General features: G+C 47.2%; 1 protein-coding gene across 1 annotated transcript in view; it reads right to left on the bottom strand.

The window, feature by feature from the left end:
• Nucleotides 1-6,358: 6,358 nt before the first annotated feature.
• The window catches only part of LOC122561999 (tripartite motif-containing protein 16-like), a 38,748-nt gene continuing 19,906 nt past the window's right edge, over nucleotides 6,359-25,200 (bottom strand). The window contains exons 2-6 of the mRNA XM_043714366.2: nucleotides 22,402-22,497; nucleotides 22,080-22,313; nucleotides 17,411-17,576; nucleotides 13,644-13,739; nucleotides 6,359-10,181 (exon numbers count right to left, since the gene is read on the bottom strand). Coding sequence (XP_043570301.2) covers nucleotides 9,649-10,181; nucleotides 13,644-13,739; nucleotides 17,411-17,576; nucleotides 22,080-22,313; nucleotides 22,402-22,497 — 1,125 coding nt within the window. The 3' untranslated portion in view covers nucleotides 6,359-9,648. The remainder of the gene's footprint in view (nucleotides 10,182-13,643; nucleotides 13,740-17,410; nucleotides 17,577-22,079; nucleotides 22,314-22,401; nucleotides 22,498-25,200) is intronic.

Raw genomic sequence — 25,200 nt, 5'->3', positions numbered from 1 at the left:
AGATGAAAATCTGCAAAGAATTGTGGGGTTTTTTGTGCTGCTATGACTCACTGTCTGATATGGGGACAAAATGGCAGGGAACGGAAGGAAATGGTTCAGAGATTGCCCTTACTGCTGGGAAAAGCAGGCCGGGTGTGGTTGTGCTAATAGTGTACACAAATCAGAATGTGTGGTGAGCACTGCCACCTGCAGTGGAAATAGGATATTGCGGGTCAAGGAGAGCAAATGGTGTTGGAAGTTAAATTGGAGTTACAGCCCCATGATTCGGAGATGCCGGTGTTGGACTGGGGTGTACAAAGTTAAAAATCACACAACACCAGGTTATAGTCCAACAGGTTTAATTGGAAGCACTAGCTTTCCGAGCGCCGCTCCTTCATCAGGAACCTGGTGTTGTGTGATTTTTAACTTTGTAAGCCCCATGACCTTGAGCTTTTATTGCACTCCAACTGCCTACAGCCTAAGCTCTTGAACTAAATCTGCAGCCATCTTTTTCCTCGCTCTCCAACTCTAAGACTCTCTTTAAAACCTACTCCTTTGATGGCACTTATCCAAACACCTCATGGATTCCTGACAGGATGGAAGCAGGCCATTCAGCCTTTGAGTTCACACCAACCCTCCGAAGAGCATCCTACCCAAATCCACCCCATTCCTGTAACACTGCATTTCCCATGGCTAACCCAACTAGCCTGCACATCTTTGGATTGTGGGCGGAAGCCCACACAGACACAGGGAGAATGTGCAAACTTCACACAGTCACCTGAAGGTGTAATTGAACCCAGGCCCCTAGTGCCACCATGCCACCCATACCATCTCCTTTGCCTCAGTGTCATTATGATCCCATTGAAGGGTTTTCAGCTATTTTGATCTGTTCCTTGCACTATATAAATGCAAGTTTATTTTTGTTGCCGTTGGACTGTCCCTGACTAATAATCTTGATAATCTGATGTCAGATTTGAGCAAGGGTGTTTTTAAAACTTAATAAAAATCTGGGAATAAACGTCTGTCCTGAATATAGTGATCACCAAGCTGTGGTGAGGATCCAACGGGCTTGATGGAAGGAACATTGTTATCCTTATCTGGTCTGGTGTCCATGGAACATAGTGAACCTCAAAAACCCTTTGAAGTGGTACTGACACTTTCTCAGGATTGACAGGGATCACTAATCATAAAAATAAACTTTAAAAAAAATGTCCAGAGCAGATGTCAGGATGACAGTATCTCCCTCTAAAGTCACAGACCACCTCACAAGTCCTTTTACCAGCTTTTCTCTCTGGGTTCTTCTCCTTCATGGAATATGGGCATCGTTGCCCATTCCCAGTTGCCCATCAGAAAGTGCCAGTGAGATGCTTTCTTGAACTGTAGCCTATGAGAGATAGATAGACCCACAATGCCATTCAGATTTTGATCCCGTGAAGGAATGGCTTTATGTTTCCAAGTCAGGAGGGTGGCTTGGAGGGGAACTGGCAAGTGGTAGCCTTCCCGTGTGTCTGCTGCCCTTGTCCTTCCAGATGATGGAGGTTGTGGTTTAGAAAGTGCTGTCTAAGAGCCTTGGTGAATGTCTGCAGTGCATCTTGTAGATGGTGCACACTGCTGCTACTGAGCGCTGGTGTTGGAGGAGGTGAATGCTTGCACATGTGGTGCCAATCAAGCGGGCTGCTTTGTCCTGGATGGTGTCAAGCTCCTTGAGTGTTGTTAGAGCTGCCCCCATCCAGGCAAGTGCCTTGTAGATGATGGACAGGCTTTGGGATCAGGAGGTCAGTTACTTACTGCACTATTCCTCACCTCTGATCTGCTCAATTATCCACAGTATTTTTACGGCTGGTCCAGTTCCATTTCTGGGCAATGGTAACCCCCAGGATTAATAGTGGAACATTCAATGACTGTGATGTCAATGATGGCTATCGTTGGGCATTGGTTAATTTTTTTCACGTTGAAGGTGGTATATGTGTGGTGCAAATGTTACTTGTCACTTGTCAGCCCAAGCCTGGATATTTTTCAACTCTGACCTCCAGCATCTGCAGTCCTTGCTTTCTCTCAGGCCTGGATATTGTCGAGATCTTGTTGCACCTTAATACAGACTGCTTCAGTGTCTGAGGAGTTGCAAATGGTGCTGAGCGTTTTGCTATCATCGGCGAACAACCCCACTTATGACCTTATGATGGACGGCAGGTCATTGATGGAGCAGCTGAAGATGGTTGGGCCTGGGACACTACCCTGAGGAACTCCCGCAGAGATGTCCTGGAGCTGAGCTGACTGACCTCCAACAACCATGACCTCTGTGCCAGATTGACTCCAGCCAGCAGAGAGTTTCCCCTTGATACCCATTGACTTCAATTTTTGTCAAGGTTTTCGATTCCACATACCATCTCTACGGTGGAGTTGGGTGGATGAAGAAAATCAAGGGAAGGGGCTGAGGAATTGGAAACCTACAGCAATTAAGGATCAGTGCTGTTAAGTAAACAAAGCCTCTGGGTAAGTCAGAGTTTAATTGTGACTGTGCAAGTTACAAAACACAAATAAATTTTAGGCTCCAGGCCTAAGAGGCTTCCGTCTCTAGAGATTTATTTTGCGTGGAACAGAACCTGTTGCAATATTGAATCGGGGTGAGTGTGTGATGAGGATGAGGATCAGAGGATTCTGAGTCCAGAATGTTTGATGTAAGATTGGACTCTAGCCTATCCTGGAGTGCTTCCCAAACCTTTTCCACCTTTGACCCCAGTCGGAAACTTTAAAATTGCCACAACCCCGTCCCCCACTCAGAACTGTGAGACTGGGGGCAGGGCAGGGTGAAAGGGGAAGCTGTGAGAGCAGGAGACCAGTTAGTATAGGTGTACGGTTGTTATAGCTGGGTCAGACCTCCGCAGTGATCACTCAGATGCCTCAGAGATTGTGATTTCCCTGATGAATGGTCCCACTTGGAGGATCCTGATCCTGACTTTGGGAAGCCTTGCTATAGCCCTGCAGTTGTTGTGAGATTAGTGAGCAGTAGAAGGTGGATGTGGCAAGAGACTGTTCCTAAGGGGACATGAGAGAGATGGAATTCCGTGTTGGTGGGTGTAGGGAACACTGGGAAGCTGTCATGTTAAAGTCCACTTCAATCACAGGGTGCAGAAAGATATAAGGATGTTTTTGTGGGTTTCATGAGGGACTAATCAGGAGATCCCTAGACCAGATGGAACCTTCAAAACTGATAAACATGATTGGAGCTCAACCACTTTGACACGGTGGCTCAGTGGTTAGCACAGCTGCCTCCCAGCATCAGAGACCCAGGTCTGATTCCAGCCTTGGGTGACTCTCTGTGTGGAATTATCACATTCTCCTCGTGTCTGCGTGGGTTTCCTCCGGGTGCTCTGGTTTCCTCCCACAATCCAAAAGGTGTGCAGGTTAGGGTGGATTGGCCATGCTAAATTGCCCGTAGTGTTCTGGGATGTGTAGATGAGATGGGTTAAGCCCATGGGAAATGCAGGAAGGCCCTTTCCACCTATGACCATTCAATCTCAAAGACTTCCCAGGCTGAGGATTTGGGACATTAGAAATATACTTGTTGCAATAGCTGAGGGCCTACATGCAGAAAGACTGTGTGATTTTGGGGGTGATATTTTTAAATCCCAGTATAAATCGGTGTGAGGGATTGCAGTTTAATGTAATTAGAGGGCCTCAGGACATGTGAGGAGAGCTGCCACTCACCCCCGCTATGACAATGTTAACCTGCTTCTTTTTTAATAAACTACTCACATTACTTTCTGTTTCTTCCTGTGGGAAATAGTGAAGTGCTCGGAGGATTCCCTGACCTTTGAACCACATCGCAAACATTCTTTCTGTTGTTCACAAAGTTGGGCACGGGATTTGTACTCAGAGCCTCTGGCCCAGAGGTCGGGACATTACTCCTACGCCATTGGACCTCGTTCATTCACGTGATAGTAACGTGTCGCCAAATTGTATGTTGTGGTTGACATTAGAAGATCAACCAGAGACTTTTGTTATTGCAAGGAGAGAGTGTTGAGCAAACGGGTTTTTAAATCGGAGAGGTGTTGGGTCAGGATGACGAGAATGGACACTTTCTCCTGGCTGGACCCATTCTTGCTATTTTCCTGCAAGTCTCTTTCTCTCTCTCAGAGTGTCAGCCTTTACTGGGACACCCAGCATCTCAGTGAATTTGATTGTGAGCCAGAATCTTATCCACACAGAAGCTGCTCCAGTCTGACTCTACCTGCCTATCTCCTTTTCCACCTATCCACTCCAACCTCTCCTCCCTGACCTATCACCTTCATCCCCTCCCCCACTCACCCATTGTACTCTATGCTACTTTCTCCCCACCCCCACCCTCCTCTAGCTTATCTCTCCACGCTTCAGGCTCACTGCCTTTATTCCTGATGAAGGGCTTTTGCCTGAAACGTCGATTTCGCTGCTCCTTGGATGCTGCCTGACCTGCTGTGCTCTTCCAGCACCACTAATCCAGAATCTGGCTTCCAGCATCTGCAGTCATTGTTTTTACCTAACTCCGTTCCAATCAGGAACACAGACCCCAAACAGAGCTCCCTGCTCCACACACACACACACACACACTCAAGCATAAACCAGGGCAGCTGAACCCAACAGACATCAGCTACAGAGCAGATACCAGATCAACGAGGTGAGGGGATACCACTGCAGCAACAAAACAGAAATTGCTGGAAAGGCTCAGCAGGTCTGGCAGCATCTGTGGAGAGAAAGCAGAGTTAACGTTTTGGGTTGAGTGCCCCTTCCTCTGAACTTGATGGCAGATGGAAAATGTTGGTTTTTATGGAGATGTTAGGGTGGGGGAGTGAGGGGGTCAGAGGTCAGCCATTGGATAGGGATAGAGCCTGTAGTGAGACAAGGACAATTGGACAAGCAAAGGAGTTGATAACGATCTGGCTGGGAGGGTGAATAATGGGGACTGTTAATGGCTAACAAGGGGTATAATGTGATAACAAGGCCTGGTGTGTGGGGTTTGGAGTAAGGACATGGAAGAAAGTGCCTTAAGATATAAAAGTGTTGAGCTCAATATTGAGTCCAGAAGACTGTGGGGTTCCCAAGTGGAAAATGAGGTGCTGTTCTTCCAGCTTGTGCTGAGCTTCTCTGGAGCACTGCAGCCAGCCTGAGACAGAGATACTAGCCAGGGAACAGGGTGGGGTGTTGATGTGGCAGGAAACAGGAAGCTCAGGGTCACAGGGCTCAGTCCTAACAGGAAACATATCCTGTTGTGGTTCACTTAGTAGCTGTAAGGATTCATCTTACTAAATATCCTTCATTGTCACATGCATTTTACAGAAAATACAGTGAAAAGTGTATACTATTGCTCATACACAAGCGCCATTTACAGAATAAAACAAGATAATTTAAAGAGAGACCAACATTTTCCTTCTCAGTTGCTACAGTATACCGCAGGCAAAATCCCTCTCCAGGCTAACCAACCCATGCCATCCCCCAGAGAGAGTGTCCCACTCTGGGCTACACCAGCCCTACCATGTCCCAGAGAGAGTGTCCCACTCCTGGCTACACCAGCCCATGCCATCCCTCAGAGAGAGTGTCCCACTCCTGGCTACACCAGCCCACACTATGTCCCAGAGAGAGTGTCCCACTCTGGGCTACACCAACCCACACTATGTCCCAGAGAGAGTGTCCCACTCTGGGCTACACCAGCCCATGCCATCCCTCAGAGTGTCCCACTCTGGGCTACACCAGCCCTACCATGCCCCAGAGAGAGTGTCCCACTCAGGGCTACACCAACCCATGCCATCCCCCCGAGAGAGTGTCCCACTCCGGGCTACACCAGCCCACACTATGTCCCAGAGAGAGTGTCCCACTCTGGGCTACACCAGCCCACACTATGTCCCAGAGAGAGTGTCCCACTCTGGGCTACACCAGCCCACACTATGTCCCAGAGAGCGTGTCCCACTCCGGGCTACACCAGCCCACACTATGTCCCAGAGAGAGTGTCCCACTCTGGGCTACACTAGCCCACACTATGCCACCGCCAGAGTGAGAGTGAGAGTCCCACTCCTTGCGTCACAGGCTGACCGACCGACTGACTCTGCAGCCACACTGCCTCTGAAAACACGCAGCCACTCCAGAGCTCATCCAAGTCAGCTCTTGCTGAAGAACTCTCTTTATCAGGTTGGTTTTGAGAGAAAAAGAAGGGATAGAAGGAAAAAGAAAAAAATAAAAATACAGATGAGGAGGACAAGCCCAGGCACTGAAGATTGCCTACTCTCCCACTCCAGGACTCAAGGCTTACTGCAGGACTGAGGGAGTACGGCACTGCCGAAGGTGCGAATGTTGACTGTAAAATGAACTGAAGCCTTGTCTTAGCTGCAGTGAATCGTAGACACAGTAATTAATACTTGCCAACTTTATTGAAAAAACAAGGATTACTTTGTAACAGTTTAATTCAAAGTGCAGTGTATTTCAAACCAATTAAACATGGAACAGGATTCCTTAAAAGATGCTTAATGTTTGAAATATCATGGATATAAATATACCTGAAGTTAAATAAAATTCAATATGTTCATTATAAAATAATTCTAAAATTCAAGTTTGAGAATGCTGTGAATTGATCTTGAAGATTGACTCATCCCATCTGGTGACATCAACGATGTGTTCAATGGTTCCTTGGTGCAGTCGCGCAGGAACTGGCCAAGTCCAGTTGTTTATGCTACTATAGGAAACCTTTATGGACACACGGCATTTTATTTTCTTGTCAAGTGTTTTCAGACCTTCTCTATGAGGGAGTTGTTGAGTTTTGTGTGTGGGGGGTGGATGATGCCATGGTGGGATAGGGAGAGAATTGAAGCTAAGCAGGAGCACATAGTATATTGTCCGACCCTGGGACAGGAGGTTCAGATACCCCGGCTAATTTTCTGGGGACATGGGTCCACACTTCGCCACGTCTGCTTAATTCAGCGCGATAAAATAATTTGAAATCCATGTGGTCACTGCCTTTTGTTGTAAACATCCACCCAGCTCACTGAAGCCTTTGTGGTTAAAGGGGGTAAATCCCTTTGCTTAGTGAGGGAAATCTGCTATCTTTACCCGGCCTGACCCCAAGCCTCTCTCCTACACTCTGAGTTGTAGAAGGAAACCACAAAGTTCAAGGGCAGTTAGGAATGGCTTTGCCAGTGATGCGCACATCCCATGAATAAATACAGAGAGACACAATTCCAGGATATTGATCCAGGAAAAGATGAACATGAGTAAATCACTTATCCGGCTCCACCATTCAATATGATCCTGGCTGATCACCTAATTCAATATCCTCTTCCTGCTCTCTCCCCTTTTGGTACCTTTAGCCCTAAGAACTAAATCTAACTCCTTTCTGAAAACATTCAATGTTTTGGCCTCAACTGTTTTTGATGGCAGAGAGTTCCACAAGCTCCTCCCCCTCCCCCTCTCTGGGTGAAGGCACTTATCTCCATTTCAGTCCCAAATGGCCAACCCCACTCCCTCACCCCCTGGTTCTGGATTCCCTGGCCATCAGGAACGTGCTCCCTGTGTTTACCTGGTCTATCCTGTTGGGGGCTGATGAAGGATTAGTGATAAAGGGCCTCATTAGACTGAGAGGGTTCCCATGACCATGATGTTCCAGTCTTCCTAACGCAATGATGCTACTGGAAGGTGAGGTCAGGATGAGCTGGGGTGAATTGTACCTCAGCCTCCTGTCGCTCAAACACACTGTTGCTGGGCAGATACTGAGAGCAATGGCAACAGACATCACTCTTCCCTGAGATCTTGGGGTGGGGAGTCCAGAACTAGAGGAGATAGGTTCAGCATGAGACGGGAAAGATAGTAAAGGGACCTAAGGGGCGACTTTTTCACACAGAGGGTGGTATGTGTATGGAATGAGCTGCCAGAGGAAGTGGTGGAGGCTGGTACAATTGCAACATTTAAGAGGCATTTGGATGGGTATATGAATAGGAAGGGTTTGGAGGGATATGGGCTGGGTGCTGGCAGGTGGGACTAGATTGGGTTGGGATACCTGGTCGGCATGGACGGGTTAGACCGAAAGGTCTGTTTCTGTGCTGTACATCTCTATGACTCTATAACTCTATAAATGAGACTAGATTAGGTTAGGATATCTGGTAGGCATGGATGAGTTGGAGCGAAGGGTCTGTTGTACATCTGTATGACTCTCTGATGAGTTGTTCTCTGACTCTTTGGCAAAGTGCAAATTGTAATGATCAACATTTCCTCTCTGACCACTGGCTCACTACACCCTCTCAGTTGGCTGAGTTCAAGGCCAAAAATAGAATTGTAGAATTTTACATTGCGGAAGAAGGCCATTTGACCCATTGTGTTTGTACCAGCTCCTGAAAGAGTTAGTCCCATTGTCCTGCCCTATTCCTGTAGCATTCCAATGTCATCCATTTCAAATACCTATCCCGGTCTCTTTTGAAACCCCCAATAGAATCCACCTTCACCACTCCCCAGGCAGAGCATTCCAAATCCTAACAACTCTTGGTGGCACGGTGGTGCAGTGGTTAGCACTGTGGCCTCACAGTGCCAGGGACCTGGGTTCGATTCCAGCTACCGACGACTGTGTGGAGTTTGCACATTCTCCCCGTTTCCTTTGGATGCTCCAGTTCCCTCCCACAGTCCAAAGATGTACAGGTTAGATGAATTGGAAATGCTAAATTGCCCATAGTGTTCAGGGATGTGTAGGTTAGGTGATTTAGTCAGGGTGATAATAGGGTAGGGGAATGGGTCTGGGTGCATTACGCTTCGGAGGGTGGGTGTGGACTTGCTGAACGGCCTGTTTCCACACTGTAGGGTTTCTGTGATGCTATGTATAACAGCTATTGAAGAGCTTGGAGCTGCAGCCTGGTCCTCTCCATGACATTCTCTGCAAAGGGTCGGTGCAGACTTGATGGGCCCAATGGCCTCATTCCACAGTGGAGATATTCTATGAGCTGGGTGTGTGCCCCTGAGCACACTAGCATGCTTGCTGTAGCGTTACAATGCGAGTTACCAGGGCTGCCTGAGGCGTAGCGTTGAAGAGCAGAAGTGTCCCGTCAGTGGATTGGAGATGTTCCAAGAGGCTGGCATATGTCGGATGCCATGGACATGGTTGCATGTGGCCATTGCCTGTGGAGCACCCCTTGAGATTTTAGTGCCCAGTGTCCAGCATCTCCTTCTGAACAAGCGGAGAGTTGAACCCACCTGGAACCCGCTCTGGTCTCCTGACGGCTAGTTTGTTGGTGAGCTTGATAAGACGGCAAGATACGCTGTTAACAAGGCTTTTAACAAATTGACAGTAGGCACCTATTGGGAACTTGCTAGTGAGTACCTTGCCACACTATATGCTATACCAGATGTTGCGAGGTGATCTCGACATCGAGGTGGGATTTGCTAAACATCTCACGCAGTTCTGCCACTCGTCATGCCACAGCCCATGTCACTCAGGGACTGATGCTAACCCTTAGTCTCCCACAGTGTTGGCTGGCTCGCTGAGATTTTACAGCAGTTTATTTAGTTGAATGTATCAGCTACTCGCCTCATCCACTCCAATGTGACAGCATGTGTTCCACAGTTAAACCAGGCTCTCTGATCACTGCCTCTGTGCACCACGTGTGAGCCCATCTCTGAAAGTGCAGGCTAGAAGACACTTGGGAAGTAGAAATTAGCACGCTCCTAATCCAGCCAGCATATCCGGAGAGATGTTCCCAGAAAAACCCAAAAAGCAGGGTACACAGGCTCGGTGAACTCTGTCTTGAACCTGTGGATCAAACTCATCGTGTTGTCAATCCCATAAAAATCCAGCGTGCCCTCAGGGTAGTCCAAGTAGATGCCAATTCTCTGGTACCTCCCGGACTGCAGACTGACCTCCTGCTTGTTGTGAAGAGCTGAGTACTTGCTGTTGCTGTACAGGAGGCACCAGGACAAACTGTTCCGCCCAATAAGGCTGCACATATTCGACCCTTTCCTTTTGATCCCCCTGTAGGTGACCCCAATTCCCGCCCAATGTCCACTGATCTCCACCTCCCAGTAGCAGCGTCCTCCCGAAAGGCTCTCGGCACACAGCACCTGGGGGAAGTTGCTGAACCTGTCGGGGTGCTCAGGGTAAGGGACGCTTTCGGGGTCAACATCTGTCACTGTGCAGTTGTCGTCCGATAGAAGTAGGTGCTTGTGCGCTGTGTTGAGATCAAACGTCAGCCGGAGAGCGTCTGGAGACATAACAGAGAGTGATTAATGCAGCACTCCTTCTGGAGTTATCAATCAGGATTCAATCCATAAGGTAGAAGCAGGGAGAAAAGAGAGAAACCCCTGGAAAAGCTCAGCAGGTCTGGCAGGATCTGTGGAGAGAAATCACAGTTAACATTCTTTAGGAACAATCATTCCTCCTGAAACATAAACTCTGATTTCTCTCCACAGATGCTGCCAGACCTGCTGAGCTTTTCCAGCAATTTCTATTTCTGTCTCTGATTTCGGTTTTTGCTTCGAGGTTGTTTCCTCCGGCCGGTGAAACTAAGTCTAGGGGGCATAGCCTCAAAATAAAGGGGAGCGGATTTAGGAGGAACCTCTTCACCCAAAGGGTTGTGAATCTGTGGAACTCTCTGCCTAGTTAAACAGCTGAGGCTACCTCGTTGAATGTTTTTAAGGCAAAGGTTTTTGAATAGTAAGGGAATTCCTTACTGTTATGGTTATGGTGAGCGGGTGGGTAAGTGGAACTGTGGCCATGAAAATGTCCACCACGATCTTATTAAATGGCGGAGCAGGCTCGATGGGCCAAACGGCCTACTCCTGCTCCTGGTTCTTATGTTCCAACCACCCACAATGCGGCCCACCCCTCCATCCTTCCTTTACTGTTGAGACACACTTCACTTTACAGCTCTCAATCTTTGACACAATTGACTGTTGCTGCCAGAGGTTAGCAGAGGGACTAAAGACTGAGGAAGGAAAGGCCTGAGGTAGAATTCCAAAGGCTTTTCAGCTCAGAGTGGCCTGTATCTGAGGCCTGAGAGTCAGAGCGCAGCCTTCTGGGTTAATCTGCAGTAGGTCCCGATCCAGTAACTATGGTGATACTCACGTTGGGATTCATAGAACACCAGCGGTCAACAAGCTAGCTTAAAATGTCCATGGATGGTGTGGGAAGGTTTCATACAGTTTTATAAGGACAAAGCCATATGTACAACCTCAATTAGCTGGTTAATGAACACAGAGGGGATGCACTGAGTCCCTATATGAGCAGGGAAACCATTGATTAATAATAGCAGGAGCACAAATTGGGAGAGGCAGGTAGCATTAGTATAGTGAATAGTGAGCTAATAGTAAGGGAGTAAGGAAGTTAATAGTAACTTGGAGTAAGGGAGAATGTAATGAAATCTCAACTAGGATTATACTGTTTGTATGTTAATGCACAGAGTGTAGATTGGGGAGTGTCAGTCACAGATTTCCAGGCCGGATTGTGATGTTGTGATAGCAGAAACCCGGCTCAAGCAAGGACAGGCCTGTGTGTTAGAAGATGTTCAGAAAATATTGCAGAGAGAAAAACGGAGGGGAGGGGATTTTGACTGAGCAGCATTGCAGTGCTAGAGAAAGAGGGTATCTCAGAGGGTTCAAAATTGGTTTGGTTTGAGCTAAGGAATGTCTTCCCCTGCACCGTGACAATTATGTATTTTGCAGGGGGAGACACTGAGCTGCAGGGGAGACACGGGTCCGCTGGATGCTCTGAAACATGGAGACAAAGGAAAGTGTCCTGTATTGTGCATCAAGATGGAGCAGCCTCCTCTGCACACAAGGACGATCCTTCCCAATGTGCTTCAGCTGAGATTAACCAGTATCCAATTCTTTCAACATAACCCCCCCTGCTCTTACAATCTACTGATGAAGCCTAGAACACTGCACTTTCTACCTGTCCTGCCACTTTTAACAACTTCTGCAGGTATACAGCCAGGTCTGTCTGTGTCTGTAGAATAACACCCTTTCGTTTTAGTTTTAGTCTTTCTATGTTTTATTACCAAAATGTATTATCTCACAATTCTCCGTATTGAAATTCTGAGGGGTGACGTTATAGAGGTTTATGAGGGGTATAGAAGAGCAAAGTTCTTTTTCCTCAAGCAGGGGAGTTCAAAACCAGAGAGTATAGGTTTAAGGTGAGGGGGGAGCAAATGTAAAAAGATAAAGAGTCATAGAGCTGTAGCACATAAAAACAGACCCTTTGGTCCAACTCGTCCATGCCAACCAGATATCCTAAATTAATCTAGTCCCATTTGCCAGCACTTGGCCAATATCCCTTTAAACTCTTTCTATTCATATACCCATGTTGTGGGTGTTTTAAACGTTGCAATTGTACCAGCCTCCACCACTTCCTCAGGCAGCTCATACCATACACGCACCACCCTCTGCGTGAAAAAGTTCTCCCTAGGTCCCTTTAAATATTTCCCCTCTCACCCTAAACTGGTGACATGGTGGCTCAGTGGTTAGCACTGCTACCTCACAGCGCCAGGGACCTGGGTTCAATTCCAGCCTCAGAAGACTGCGTGTTTATACATTCTCCCTGTATCTGCGTGGTTTCCTCACACGGTCTAAAGATGTGCAGCTTAGGTGAATTAGCCATGCTAAATTTCCCATAGTGTTAGGTGTATTGGTCAGGGGCAAATGTAGCGTAGGGGAATGGGTCTAGGTGGGTTACTCTTCGGAGGGTTGGTGTAGACTTGTTAGGCCAAAGGGCCTGTTTCTGTACTGTAGGGAATCTAATCTATGCCCTCTACTTCTGAACTTGCCCCCCACCCCGCAGAAAAGACCTTGGCTATTTCTCTCTATCTATGCCCCTCATGATTTTATAATCCTCTGTAAGGTCATCTCTCAGGGAAAACAGCCCCAGCCTCTCCCTATAGCTTAAACCCTTCAACCCTGGCAACATCCTTGTAAATCTTTTCTAAACCCTTTCAAGTTTTATAACATGTATCCTATAGCAGAGACCAGAATTGCATGCAGCATTCCAGCAGTGGCCTTACATCAGGGGCAAAGTTTTCACACAGAGGGTGGTCAGTGTGTGGAATGAACTGCCAGAGGAAGTGATGGATGCAGCTACAGTTGCAACATTTAAGAGACATTTGGACAGGTACATGAATAGGAAGGGTTTAGAGGGATATGGGCCAAATGCAGGCAAGTGGGACTAGTTTAGATTGGGGAATTTTTTTTTTTAGATTCCCTACAGTGTGGAAACAGGCCCTTCGGTCCAACCAGTCCACACCAACCCTCTGAAGAGTAACCCACCCAGATCCATTTCCCTCTGACTAATGCCCCTAACTCTACGGGCAATTTAGCATGGCCAATTCACCTAACCTGCACATCTTTGGACTGTGGGAGGAAACCGGAGCACCCGGAGGAAACCCACACAGACACGGGGAGAATGTGCAAACTCCAAACAGACAGTCACCCAAAGCTGGAATCGAACCCGGGACCCTGGTGCTGTGAGGCAGCAGTCGGCTTGGATTGGTTTGACCGAAAGGGTCTGTATCTGTATCTGTGACTCTATGACTCTATGACTATAACTCTATGATTATGACTCTATGACTGGTTAAAGCAGGATCGTTGCTGCTCTGTAAAGTTAATTTCAAATGTGATTTAGTTCCTAAGATTCTGTACTTTCTCAGACCTACAGAAATTAGACACATACTTACGTTGTACATAATCTGCTTTCTGCTTACTGTCGAGATCAGCCTTTGTTTCCATGGGACATACAATCGGTGGGCTGGTGGAGATCTCTTTCTCATTATCTGTGAATAGGACGGAAATCAGAGTCAAAAGGCATTCAACTTATGTGTCCTCCACCTAATGTTTTACTTTGCCTTCATTCACTTATGGGCTGTGGGCGTCGCTGGCTGCGCCCAACATTTGTTAACCATCTCTAGTTGGCCTTGAGAAGGTGGGGTAGAGCTGCCTTCTTGAACCACTGCAGTCCATCTGCTGTGGGTTGACGTACAATGCCCTGAGGAAGGGAATTCCAGGATTTTGGCTCAGCGACAATGAAGGAACAGCGATATATTTCCAAGTGCCTTGGAATAACGGAACACATTCCCCATCAAACACTCCCAGGGACAGCATGGGGTTAGATATAGCATAAAGTTTCCTCTACACTGTCACCATCAAATACTCCCAGGACAGGGACAGCATGGAGTTATTGGAATAATGGAACACATTTCCCATTGAATATCCTGGGACAGGTATAGCATGGGCTTAGATATAGAATAAACCTTTCTCTGCACTATCCCCATCAAATAATCCCAGGACAGGGACAGCATGGGGTTAGATACAGAATAAGGGGAGAAAGTGAGGTCTGCAGATGCTGGAGATCAAAGTTGAAACTTTATTGCTGGAACAGCACAGCAGGTCAGGCAGCATCCAGGGAACAGGAGATTCGACGTTTCGGGCACAGGCCCTTCTTCAGGAACCTGAAGAACCTGAAGAAGGGCCTGTGCCCGAAACGTCGAATCTCCTGTTCCCTGGATGCTGCCTGACCTGCTGTGCTGTTCCAGCAATAAAGTTTCAACCTAGATACAGAATAGACCTACCTCTACTCTGTCCCCATCAAAAACCCCCAGGACAGGGAGAGGATGAGGATAGTTACACTGTAAAACTCCCCCTACACTGTCCCCATCAAACACTGTCAGAATAGGGACAGTATGGAGTTAGATACAGAGTAAAGCTCAATCTACACTATCCCCATCAAACACTCCCAGGACAGGGACAGCACAAGATTAGATACAGAGTAAAGCTTCCTCTACACTGTCCCCATCAAACACTCCCAGGACAGGGACATCACAAGGTTAGATACAGAGTAAAGCTTCCTCTACACTGTCCCCATCAAACACTCCCAGAACAGGGACATCACAAGGTTAGATACAGAGTAAAGCTCTGTTTATGGTTCCAAGATGAAGTATAATTGTTTTTATTCACTTACAGCATCTGCATGTCGCTAGCTAGGCCAGCATTCATTGTCCATTATTAATTAACTGCCCAGAGAAGGTGATGATTAGCCAACTTGCTGAACTACTGCAGTTCTTGGTATGGATTGACTCCTGCATGCCCTTAGGGAGGGAGTTCCAGGATTTTGACCCAGGAACAGTGAAGGAACAGCGATATATTTCCCAGTCAGAATGGTGAGTGGCTTGAAAGGGAACACACAGGTGGTGGTGTTTCCACATAGCTGCTGCGTTTGTCCTACTAGATGGTAAAGTTTGTGCGTTTGGAAGGTGCTCTCTGAGAATCTTTAGAGAATTGCTGCAATGCATCTTATAGATGGTACTGAACGTTGGTGGTAGAATTCGTTGATATGAAGTCATGAGATGTGATATCTGATGGTCATCAGCTATCTCACTCTGGTACTTGCCCTAAGTACTGACCATCTGACAGTGCGGCACTCCCTCAGTACTGGCCCTCTGACAGTGCAGCGCTCCCTCAGTACTGACCATCTCTCAGTGCAGCACTCCCTCAACACTGACCCTCTGACAGTGCAGCACTCCCTCAACACTGACTGTCAGTGCCTGTCACATCAGGGCAGGACACGGATCACACGGTCATGAAGAATTCTATGAATATTTATGACATCTCCTGGTATTTACATACTTACACTCCGCTGATAGGCACTTGATATGAGAAAAAAACTTTTTCCACACATCAAGTGGTCAGGGAATAGCGTGCAGTCTCTGGAAATGTAGTGGAGGCAGGTTCAATTGAGGCATTCAAGAGGGCATTGATTTTTTTTTGGATAGTAATTGTATGCATGGAAATGGGGAAAAGAAGGGAGATTAGGGGAAATAGAGCAGAAATGGATAATAGATCTAGTGTGGCATGATGGTCGAGATGACCACCATAATAATTCTGTGATTAAAAGCAACTCAGAAGGATCTGGAGAGTATTTCAAGAACAGCTCAAGTAAGAATTGACATCTAGATCAACACATACCAAATATCTTAGACCGACAGAAACCCTGAGTGCCTGTTGATGACTTGAGGTAAGGTAATGCAGCGGAGGGTAAGAGTGTGATTCCTCCTCCAAACGTCTGGCAGAGACATTCATCAAATTAGCCTCTGCTCCAGTCAAAGTTGAATTTACAGTGTATGCCTGTGTACAACTGTTTGTGATTTTTGTTTTGGAAGAAAGGGGTTGTTGGGTTATGCCTCAGAGCAAGCAAGCGCTATGCCTTTAAGAGATGTGTTCATGATTCATCACTATATCGTGGCACATGGCCTGATTACATAAGGGTCTCGGATTCCATTTCAACTCAGGTCACTTGCAGCATGAAGGAAGTGTGCTACGGTTTGCAACCACATTATGCAGCAGTACAGCTGACACAGCAGTGCCTGTGATTGTAATATCCTTTAATATGAGGAGCTGTAATAAACATCGAAAGAACCTTTCAGTGTTACTTTACCCACATTGCAGGAGCTAACATCAGTATCACCTCATCAGGAACAAATGCCCTGTTGAAGGTTAAAAGTCCATCAGTGCATCGACAGCAGATTGTGAGGGCAGGACTGAACAGACAGGCTTTTAGTCAATGGCTTTTAGTCAACATTGAGCCATTGACCCTATCTCTGAGGTCACAGAAACCAAAGGGGAGGAGAAGGCTCACAATTTTGGAGTATTTGTCATAACTTTAGGAAATCTGAAATGTTTTTTGTTTGTGGAGTATCGAAGCACTTTAATAGAGACCAGTGACAATCTTGGGAGTCTATCTGTGCACAGAAACACCTTGTGAATAGGAATAAAATAAATGACAGCATCATCCTGACTGGAGGTAGATGTTCGGGGCACATGACACAAGAGAGACGGACAGCCTGTTCCACAATCCATAACCCAGTGTACACCTCCCTGCCATCCTATCTTTAATGTGAGGGAAGTAGGTCATGAGCAGGAGCAGGAGGAGAAAGCTGACCGTGTGTGATGAGATTATTTTAAAAATGTATTACCTTAAACATAACAGATAATACTGCAGATCAGGAAAACCTCTATCCCCACCCCCATTGTCACTGATATTTAGGAATTCTAAGTGTGAAGTCTGGGCTCTGACATTACTGAGGTCATCTTGCTTACATCCCTCTGTCCTCTCTCTCAAGGGACATAATCTTCAGATTATTTCCTAACCCCATTTTCCTCCTATATCTTTCTTTCACCCTACCAAAGCCGAGCAGTCTGGGCCCGGATCACCGGAAGTGCAGACTTTGGCCACTGAGACATAGGAGTGATCACCTGGCCGGAGGTCCCAGTCTATTTCTTGTCTGGTCTGATCCTTCATCTCTCCCCACTGACAGTTCACTGACCTCCCCTGCCCCTCTAGGCCTACCTGCGGGTCCTAGATGGAGTGAGGTGTAGAGGGTTGCTGGGGGAGACAATTGGTTGGCGAGGAGAAAGGATCCCACCTCCTCTCACTCTGGTGTCCACTGACCTTTGGAGACTTCTCCTTCCAGATGTGGGTTGAAGCAGCTATGCAGCTGTCCTGCGATGTGATTGGACAGCTCAGTCATGGCAGTTTCCACGGTGCTAAAGTTGACATCAGCCTCGCAATGTGAGATGGGAGCAGGGTGCACGGGTTTGTTCAACCTCCAATGTTCCTGGAACCATAACAGTTATCACATCAGTAGGGTAAATAATCTCAGTGAGCCTGTAACTCATGTCAATGTGTGCAAATCCCAACATAAGAAGCAAGTGAATAGAAAGAAAAGTCAATATCATTTATTGCGTGTTACCTACCTGACACATTTCACATATGTCAGGTTGTATTGAACACGGTTCTGAATGTTGACAGTGCCATATCTACCATCCACTACAGCAATGACACAAAGTTGTGGTCACAGACAGCTCTGGATTGCGAAGGTGTGTGATCTAAAATCTAATCCTCCTCAAAGGCTTGGTAACAATTTACCAAGTCAATATAACAAGTAACCAGCTGCTCTCATGTAATAAATAGACCAGACTCTCCTAGTTAGATCAGGAAGAGCTTTCCCTTGACTGTGTGAGGCCAAGTAGGCCCTGGATTATCTTACACTCAGACGTTGGTGAGAGAGACCATGAGCAGCAGCTCATACACAGTGCTGAGCCAGCATGCCATTACGATGGAATGGATTTTAAAGGTGCTGGTGGTGGTTTAGTTCCTCTGAATGCAGCTTATAGAGCCAGTCAGAAGCCAGTGGCTCATCAGCACCACCAGCAGCACCTGCAGTGGTGTTCATTGCTGGTACTGCAGGAGGCCGAGGACACAAATGCCAGGAGAGGAAGTGGGGTGTACTTGCCTGAGCCCACCGTGCAGGCTAGGCTGGGTTGAAAGGACAGGGGCATGTTTTTCCCTGCCACCATTCAGACCTTTGTTGGGCATTCAAGCAGGATGGACCTAACCCCCATTCCCATCACAGACCGGCAGAGAATACATCAGCTTGTCCACATGGTGGTGGCTCCTTCACACCAACTGCGGTGCCCTCATGTGCAGTACCAACTGTAGTGAGCTGAACCCCTCGTGTGGTCATTGATTAGCCTCTGGATACGCAGGATATCCCAACCATTGGGTTTAATCAGAGAGAGACAGCAAGCTTGCCCATTTTGTGCATTCCCACTCCTTCCTCCAAACCCACTCCCAGGAAGACATCAAATCCATCCCGTAAATCAGTCAATGCAGTCTCTATTGTACAGGCAAGCATGGCAGCCATTTTACTCAAATCAAATTCCATGGCCAGTTAATGTGTCACACTGTGCTCCCCTTTATGTTGGCGACACCAAACACTGACTGGGTGACTGCTTTGTGGGTCATTGCACCTGACCCTGATCTTGCAGTTGCTGGCCATTTCAATGAGCCACCTTGCTTTAGCGTAACATTTCTGAACTGGGCCTTGTGCAGTGTTCCAATGAAGCTCAACCCAAGCCAGAGGAACACCACTTTCTTTTCTGTTTAGGTGTTGTATATTTGTATTAAGTTTATAAATGTACCACATCAATGAGTTCTAGCTAGTTACAACTTCCAAAATGAATTTCTTCCTGTCATTTCCAACTCTGTATCACAGACCCAAAATTGTGTTCCTTTCCACCTCTGTTTACAGCAATTCTTGCTGCATGTGAGACATTTTTTAATTAATTAATGTCTACTCTCCATTTCTCTTACATTCCCCCACACACCACCACCCCTCCCCCACCCCTCCACTCCTCCTGGATCTGGGATTTACATATTAATGAACCGAAACCTGCAACCCATTCTAAAAGATGAAAGGCTTAACAACAATCTCGGTTTGTTCAATATATCATTTCAGTTGCATAACACTGTAATATTTTGCTATAAATTCTGTGTCTTATGGTCCTGCTCCACAACTATCTGAGGAAGGAGCAGTGCTCTGAAAACTATTGCTTCCAAATAAATCTATTGGAGCATAACCTGGTGTTGTGTGAATTTTAACTCTGTCACCCCAGATGCTGCCAGTCCTGCTGAATTTCTCCAGCGTTTTCAATTAATGTGTTTCTTGGTGAAGGTGAAATGTTGGGCACAGCAGTTACAAAATTAATGCCAGTAATCTATAGCGGCCAATGAGAAGTCTGAATGAGATAGGGTGGGAGAGCCAATAGAATCCTCTTCACTCTTGTTACCTCAGCAGCGGGTATGATGTAGTTAATTGGCTGCTCATGGTAAAAGTCGCCTGATTGCTTGTCCAGTTACTGCCCAAACAGTGGCATTGGAAATGTGTCGTAAATATCCATTATTAGATTAGATTACTTACAGTGTGGAAACAGGCCCTTCAGCCCAACAAGTCCACACCGCCCTGCCGAAGCGCAACCCACCCATACCCCTACCCCTACATTTATCTCTTACCAATTCACCTGACCTGCACATTTTTGGACTGTGGGAGGAAACCGGAGCACCCAGAGGAAACCCACGCAGTCACAGGGAGAACATGCAAACTCCACACAGTCAGTCGCCTGAGTCGGGAATTGAACCCGGGTCTCTGGCGCTGTGAGGCAGCAGTGCTAACCACTGTGCCACCGTGCCGCCCACAGTATGAAACACTCCCCCATGATATCTAGACACAGTTCTGTGCAGCCAAAGTTGAATTGAAGAGAATGAACTAAATGATCTTTCTTTTGAAAAGCTTAGAGTTAGCTTTCTTGAACTTTGCTCTGGAGGGAGCAAAGGTCAAAAAGAAAGAGACAGAAGCTGTTTTTCCAGATGGGCATGGATAGCCAAAGTCTTTTCCCCAAGGTAGGGGAGTCCAGAACAAGAGGGTGTGAGGGGAAAGATTTAAAAGGGACCTGAGAGGTAGCTTTTTCACACAGAGGGTGGTGCATGTATAGAAAGAGCTGCTAGACGAAGTGATGGAGGCTGGCATAATTACAACAGTTAAAAGGCATCTGGATAGGTACATTAATAGGAAGGGTTTAGAGGGATTGGGCCAAGATACAAAAGCTAAAACACAAGTACCAATGTGTCTGAGAACAACTCCTCCTCCAGTGTTATTAGGCTTCTGAATGGATGTCTCAAACTTCAAATCTAATGTTGATCTTGTTTTTTGCACAGCTTCTTTGCAGCTGTAACTTTGTATTCCTCCCTCTGTTCTATCACTCTGTGATCCTTATCTGGTACAATCTGTCTGTACTGCACACAAACAAAACTTTTCACTGTACCCGCGTACATGTGACAATAATAAATCAAATCAAATCACATTGCTGGCAAAGTGGGACTAGGTCAGATTGGGACACTCCCACTCAAGGTCACCCAATTCACCCTGTCTCACCATCAAACATTACATCAAGCTGGGCTCTGACGCTGGAGTTTGGACTACAGCATTGCACAAGTGCTTAACACCAAGATGAGACAGAGATATCTTACTTTATCATATTTATTACACTCAATTCCTGCTTGTAGCTCACTGGACGGGGACATTTCATTTATTCTCTATGTACAGGAGTGTTCTGCACACAGGCAGCACATGTCAAAACGTGCAGAAAACATGAAAGCAAGAGTTTGGCAAAAGGTGAGAGGACTGTAGGTGATCTCAGGATGTCACGGATGGGTTAGGGGAATGAGCAGGGAGGTTGCTGGATGCAGTTTAGGTAAGTTGTGTGGCTGTTCATACTGTGAGGCAAAAACCAGGATAGAGGGCCCACATCAACTATCAAACAGAAGCAGGTGCAATGTAATGTCAAAGGGAACTGGGAAAATCATCAAGAGGATCTATCAAAAGCACATGCCCTTTTGTATCTTTGAAAGATATCTCTGGAGTGTTTGAAGAAAAAGTTGCTTGCTGTTTTAGCCTAATGGTTCGAATTACTTCTGCGTGACTGATCTCACAACCATCCATGATCACAGTTGCTGTATCTGCCCTTTCACAGTTTGACTGATGGGTGCAAGTGGTTACATACTCTTTGATGTGGGACTACTAATTCCAGTGCTTTTTGCTTCAAGGAATTGTCCATTAAATGAACTGTTCATTGTCATAAGGAATGTATATGTGGTAATCACTATTTTTTCAATTTATTGAGGTCTGCGACAGAGGCAGAATTTTATTTTATGGAACTTTAGTTAATAGGGCCTAAGGTGTGCCCATGGTGGATATTAGGTGAGATTACAAGGGTAAGCACAAAGGGAGATAGATGGGAGGCAGGAACTGGCACTGTCATTAAAACAAGGGGCATGGATATGGGGGCAGGGACATTGGCTGGCATGGGTGGTATGGCATTTGGTTGGGAGGGCATAGCATGACCTGAGCGTACTTGAGAGGCTATGGGTTGGGCACAGTGAATGTGAGAGTCAGAGGGATGTTTTGTGATTTATTCTTTCCTTCTAAACTTAGGGCATAGTGTAGGAACCCAAGATTGGCCTGTTGCCCAGTCTGCCTCTGTAACCAAACCTGGGATTGAAAATCCAAGCCTAGGTTTGGTCTAACCAAGAACTGAATACAGGGTTTCATACAAGCTCCCTAACTTTTCAACTCTGTGGAAATGAAACCTAGCTTTTGGTGTTATGAGCGTGTGGCTCCATGTGAAGATTTGGTGCGTTGGGTACTCTCCGGCGATTGAACACACATTAGGACGCTGGTTGAACATACAATGTCCATTCCACTGGCCCGTGAGGTCATTACCTGTAAAACAAACAAGCTGTCATCACTTTCCAGGGCAGCCTGGAGTTGCTGTTTACTGTCCTGCAGCCCAGCAAGAGTAATCCGTTGTAGCTTCATGGATTCTTCCACCCGGCTCAATACAGCTTCCTCCTCACCATCGAGATATCGTAGAACGTCCTTTTGTGCCCGCTCAATGGTTTTCACTAACTCAGCACACTTGTTCCTGGTGTGATGTTTGACCTGCAGCACCATACCCTAAGATTAAAAGCAATGCCACGGTTATGTAACTCTGTGTGTTCACAGAACTGCCAGCTTTCTGTTTAAACTCAGCACTTCCCCTTACTTTAATGGAGTCAGCTCTCTGCTGCAGCTTTCCAATCTCCTCCGTGGTCTCCAGCAGCTGTTTGTCCACCTCAGTCTGTTGCTCATGGAGTTCTTTCTGGAAAATCAAAGAATTCTGATCAGTGAGGCCCATTGTTGAACAGATGGTGAGGGTCTGTCCAGTACTATGTCATAGAGTCATAGAGATGTACAGTACGGAAACAGACCCTTCGGTCCAACTCGTCCATGCTGACCAGATATCCCAACCCAATCTAGTCCCACCTGCCAGCACCCAGCCCATATCCCTCCAAACTCTTCCTATTCATATACCCATCCAAATGCCTTTTAAATGTTGCAATTGTACCAGCCTCCATCACATCCTCTGGCAGCTCATTCCATACACGTACCACCTTTTGCGTGAAAAAGATGCCCCTTAGGTCTCTTTTATGTCTTTCCCCTCTCACCCTAAACCGATGCCCTCTAGTTCTGGACTCCCCCACCCCAGTGAAAAGACTTTATTGATTTATCCTATCCATGCCCCTCATGATATTGTAAATCTCTATACGGTCACCCCTCAGCCTCCAACGCTCCAGGGAAAACAGCCCCAGCCTGTTCAGCCACTCCCTATGGCTCAAACCCTCCAACCCTGTCAACATCCTTGTAAATATTTTCTGAACCCTTTCAAGTTTCACAACATCTTTCTGACAGAAAGGAGACCAGAATTGCAAGCAATATTCCAACAGTGGCCTAACCAATGTCTTGTACAGCCGCAACATGACCTCCCAACTCCTGTACTCAATACTCTGACCAATAAAGGAAAGCATACCAAATGCCTTGTTCACTATCCTATCTACCTGCGACTCCACTTTCAAGGAGCTACGAACCTGCACTCCAAGGTCTCCTTGTTCAGCAACACTCCCTAGGACATTACCATTAAGTGTATAAGTCCTGCTAAGATTTGCTTTCCCAAAATGCAGCATCTCGTATTTATCTCCAACTGCCACTTCTCAGCCCATTGGCCCATCTGGTCCAGATCCTGTTATAATCTGAGATAATCTTATAATCTTCGCCGTCCACTAAACCTCCAATTTTGGTGCCATCTGCAAACTTACTGTACCTCTTATGCTCGCATTCAATATGGATCACAGTTTCTCTCAGTACCTCCACATTCTCCCTAAGCACGCACCATCACCACCCTCCACCACCGCCCCACCCCCCACCCCACTCTTGCGTTGGATTGGAACACAGCCACAATGGGCCCAGGTCAGTGGGGGCATACATGGGGATCCATTCATCAAGATTCGGGTTTCCAGAGACCTCGCTGTGCTCAGATTGGGGAGGGGGAGCCAGGGTGGGGATGATGCTGTGGTCAGGGGGTGCGGACACTGGACCTGGGTCAGATTCAGGAGGGTGGGGGAGGGGAGACTGTGCTGGGGTCAGGGGTGCGGACACAGTGCTCAGGTCTGGGCCTGGGGATGATGTGCCTGGTCAGTAGGTAGGGGGTGGGAACACTGTGACGGGTTGGGGAGAGGATGAGGACAAGGTGCCTGGGTCAAGGGAAAGGGTGAGGACACTGTGCTCGGGTCAGGGGGAGGACAAGGTGCCTGGGTCAGGGGGAGAGGGTGAGGACACTGTGCTCGGGTCAGGGGGAAGACAAGGTGCCTGGGTCAAGGGGAGAGGGTGAAGACACTGTGCCGGGTCAGGGGTTAGGGGTGGGGTCACTGCGCCTGGGTCGAGGGTAGGGGTTGGGGGCACGGTGCCAGGGCCAGGAGATGGGGGTGGGGACACTGTGCCTGGGTTGGGGGTAGGGGGTGAGGACACTGTGTCCAGGTCAGAGGTAGGTGGTGAGGGCAATGTTCCCGGGTCAGGGGTTGGGAGTGGGGACACTGTGTCTGGGTTGGTGGTAGCGGGTGGGGACACTGTGCCCAGGCCAGGGGTGAGGGGTGAGGACAATGTGCCTGGATCGGGGTAGGGGGTGAGGACACCGTACCTGGGTCAGGGCAATAGGGGTAGGGCATGGGGACACTGCGATGGGGTCAGCAGCGTGTGGGTGTGTGTCTAGGGGCTTACTCCAGGAACGCCGTCAGAGCTTAGTCTCTCACCCTCCAGCCACATCCATGATGTAAGGTCCCCACAGGTCATCACCGCATGGACTCTGGGAGAACGTGTGGGAGAAAATGGAACCCAGCAACACTGTTTGGAAATAAAAGGTCTCGTTTTAACACGGATGTGAAAAGAGTTTTATTTTTCACTGAGGGTTGTAAACCTGTGCAGTTCAACATCACCAGTATTAATTACCTGCCTCGCATCTCCCAATGTAGAGGAAATGTTCATCCATAAAATAACATGACCATCAAAACCAATGAATCACAATGCTGCAAAGCTGAGCTGCTTCCCAAAGCTATAATAGTCACATCATTTTCCCTCACTCAAATGGCCTCAATATAATCTGCTCCAGTTTATCTTTACGTCTTTTTTTGATGATGAGACATGGGGTGCCACTGAGTAAGACAGCACTTATTGACCATATCCAATTACCCAGGGGACAATGAAGGGTCAGCCCCACATTGTTGCAGGTCTGTAGTCACATGTAGGTCAGACAAGGGTTTATAGAGTCATAGAGATGTACAGCACAGAAACAGACCCTTCGATCCAATTTGTCCATACTGACCAGATATTCTAATTAAGTCTAGTCCCACTTGCCAGCATTTTGGCACATGTCCCTCTAAACCCTTCCTATTCAATACCCATCCAGATGCCTTTTAAATGTTGCAATTGTACCAGCCTCCACCACTTCCTCTGGCAGCTCATTCCATACACG

This window comes from Chiloscyllium plagiosum, unplaced genomic scaffold (genome assembly GCF_037043375.1).
Source record: "Chiloscyllium plagiosum isolate Xiang-an unplaced genomic scaffold, Cpla_swu_hap1 HiC_scaffold_25, whole genome shotgun sequence".
NCBI lineage: Eukaryota > Metazoa > Chordata > Chondrichthyes > Orectolobiformes > Hemiscylliidae > Chiloscyllium > Chiloscyllium plagiosum.
The sequence above is the reverse complement of the archived record's forward strand: the minus strand, read 5'-3'. Positions and strand labels throughout refer to the sequence as shown.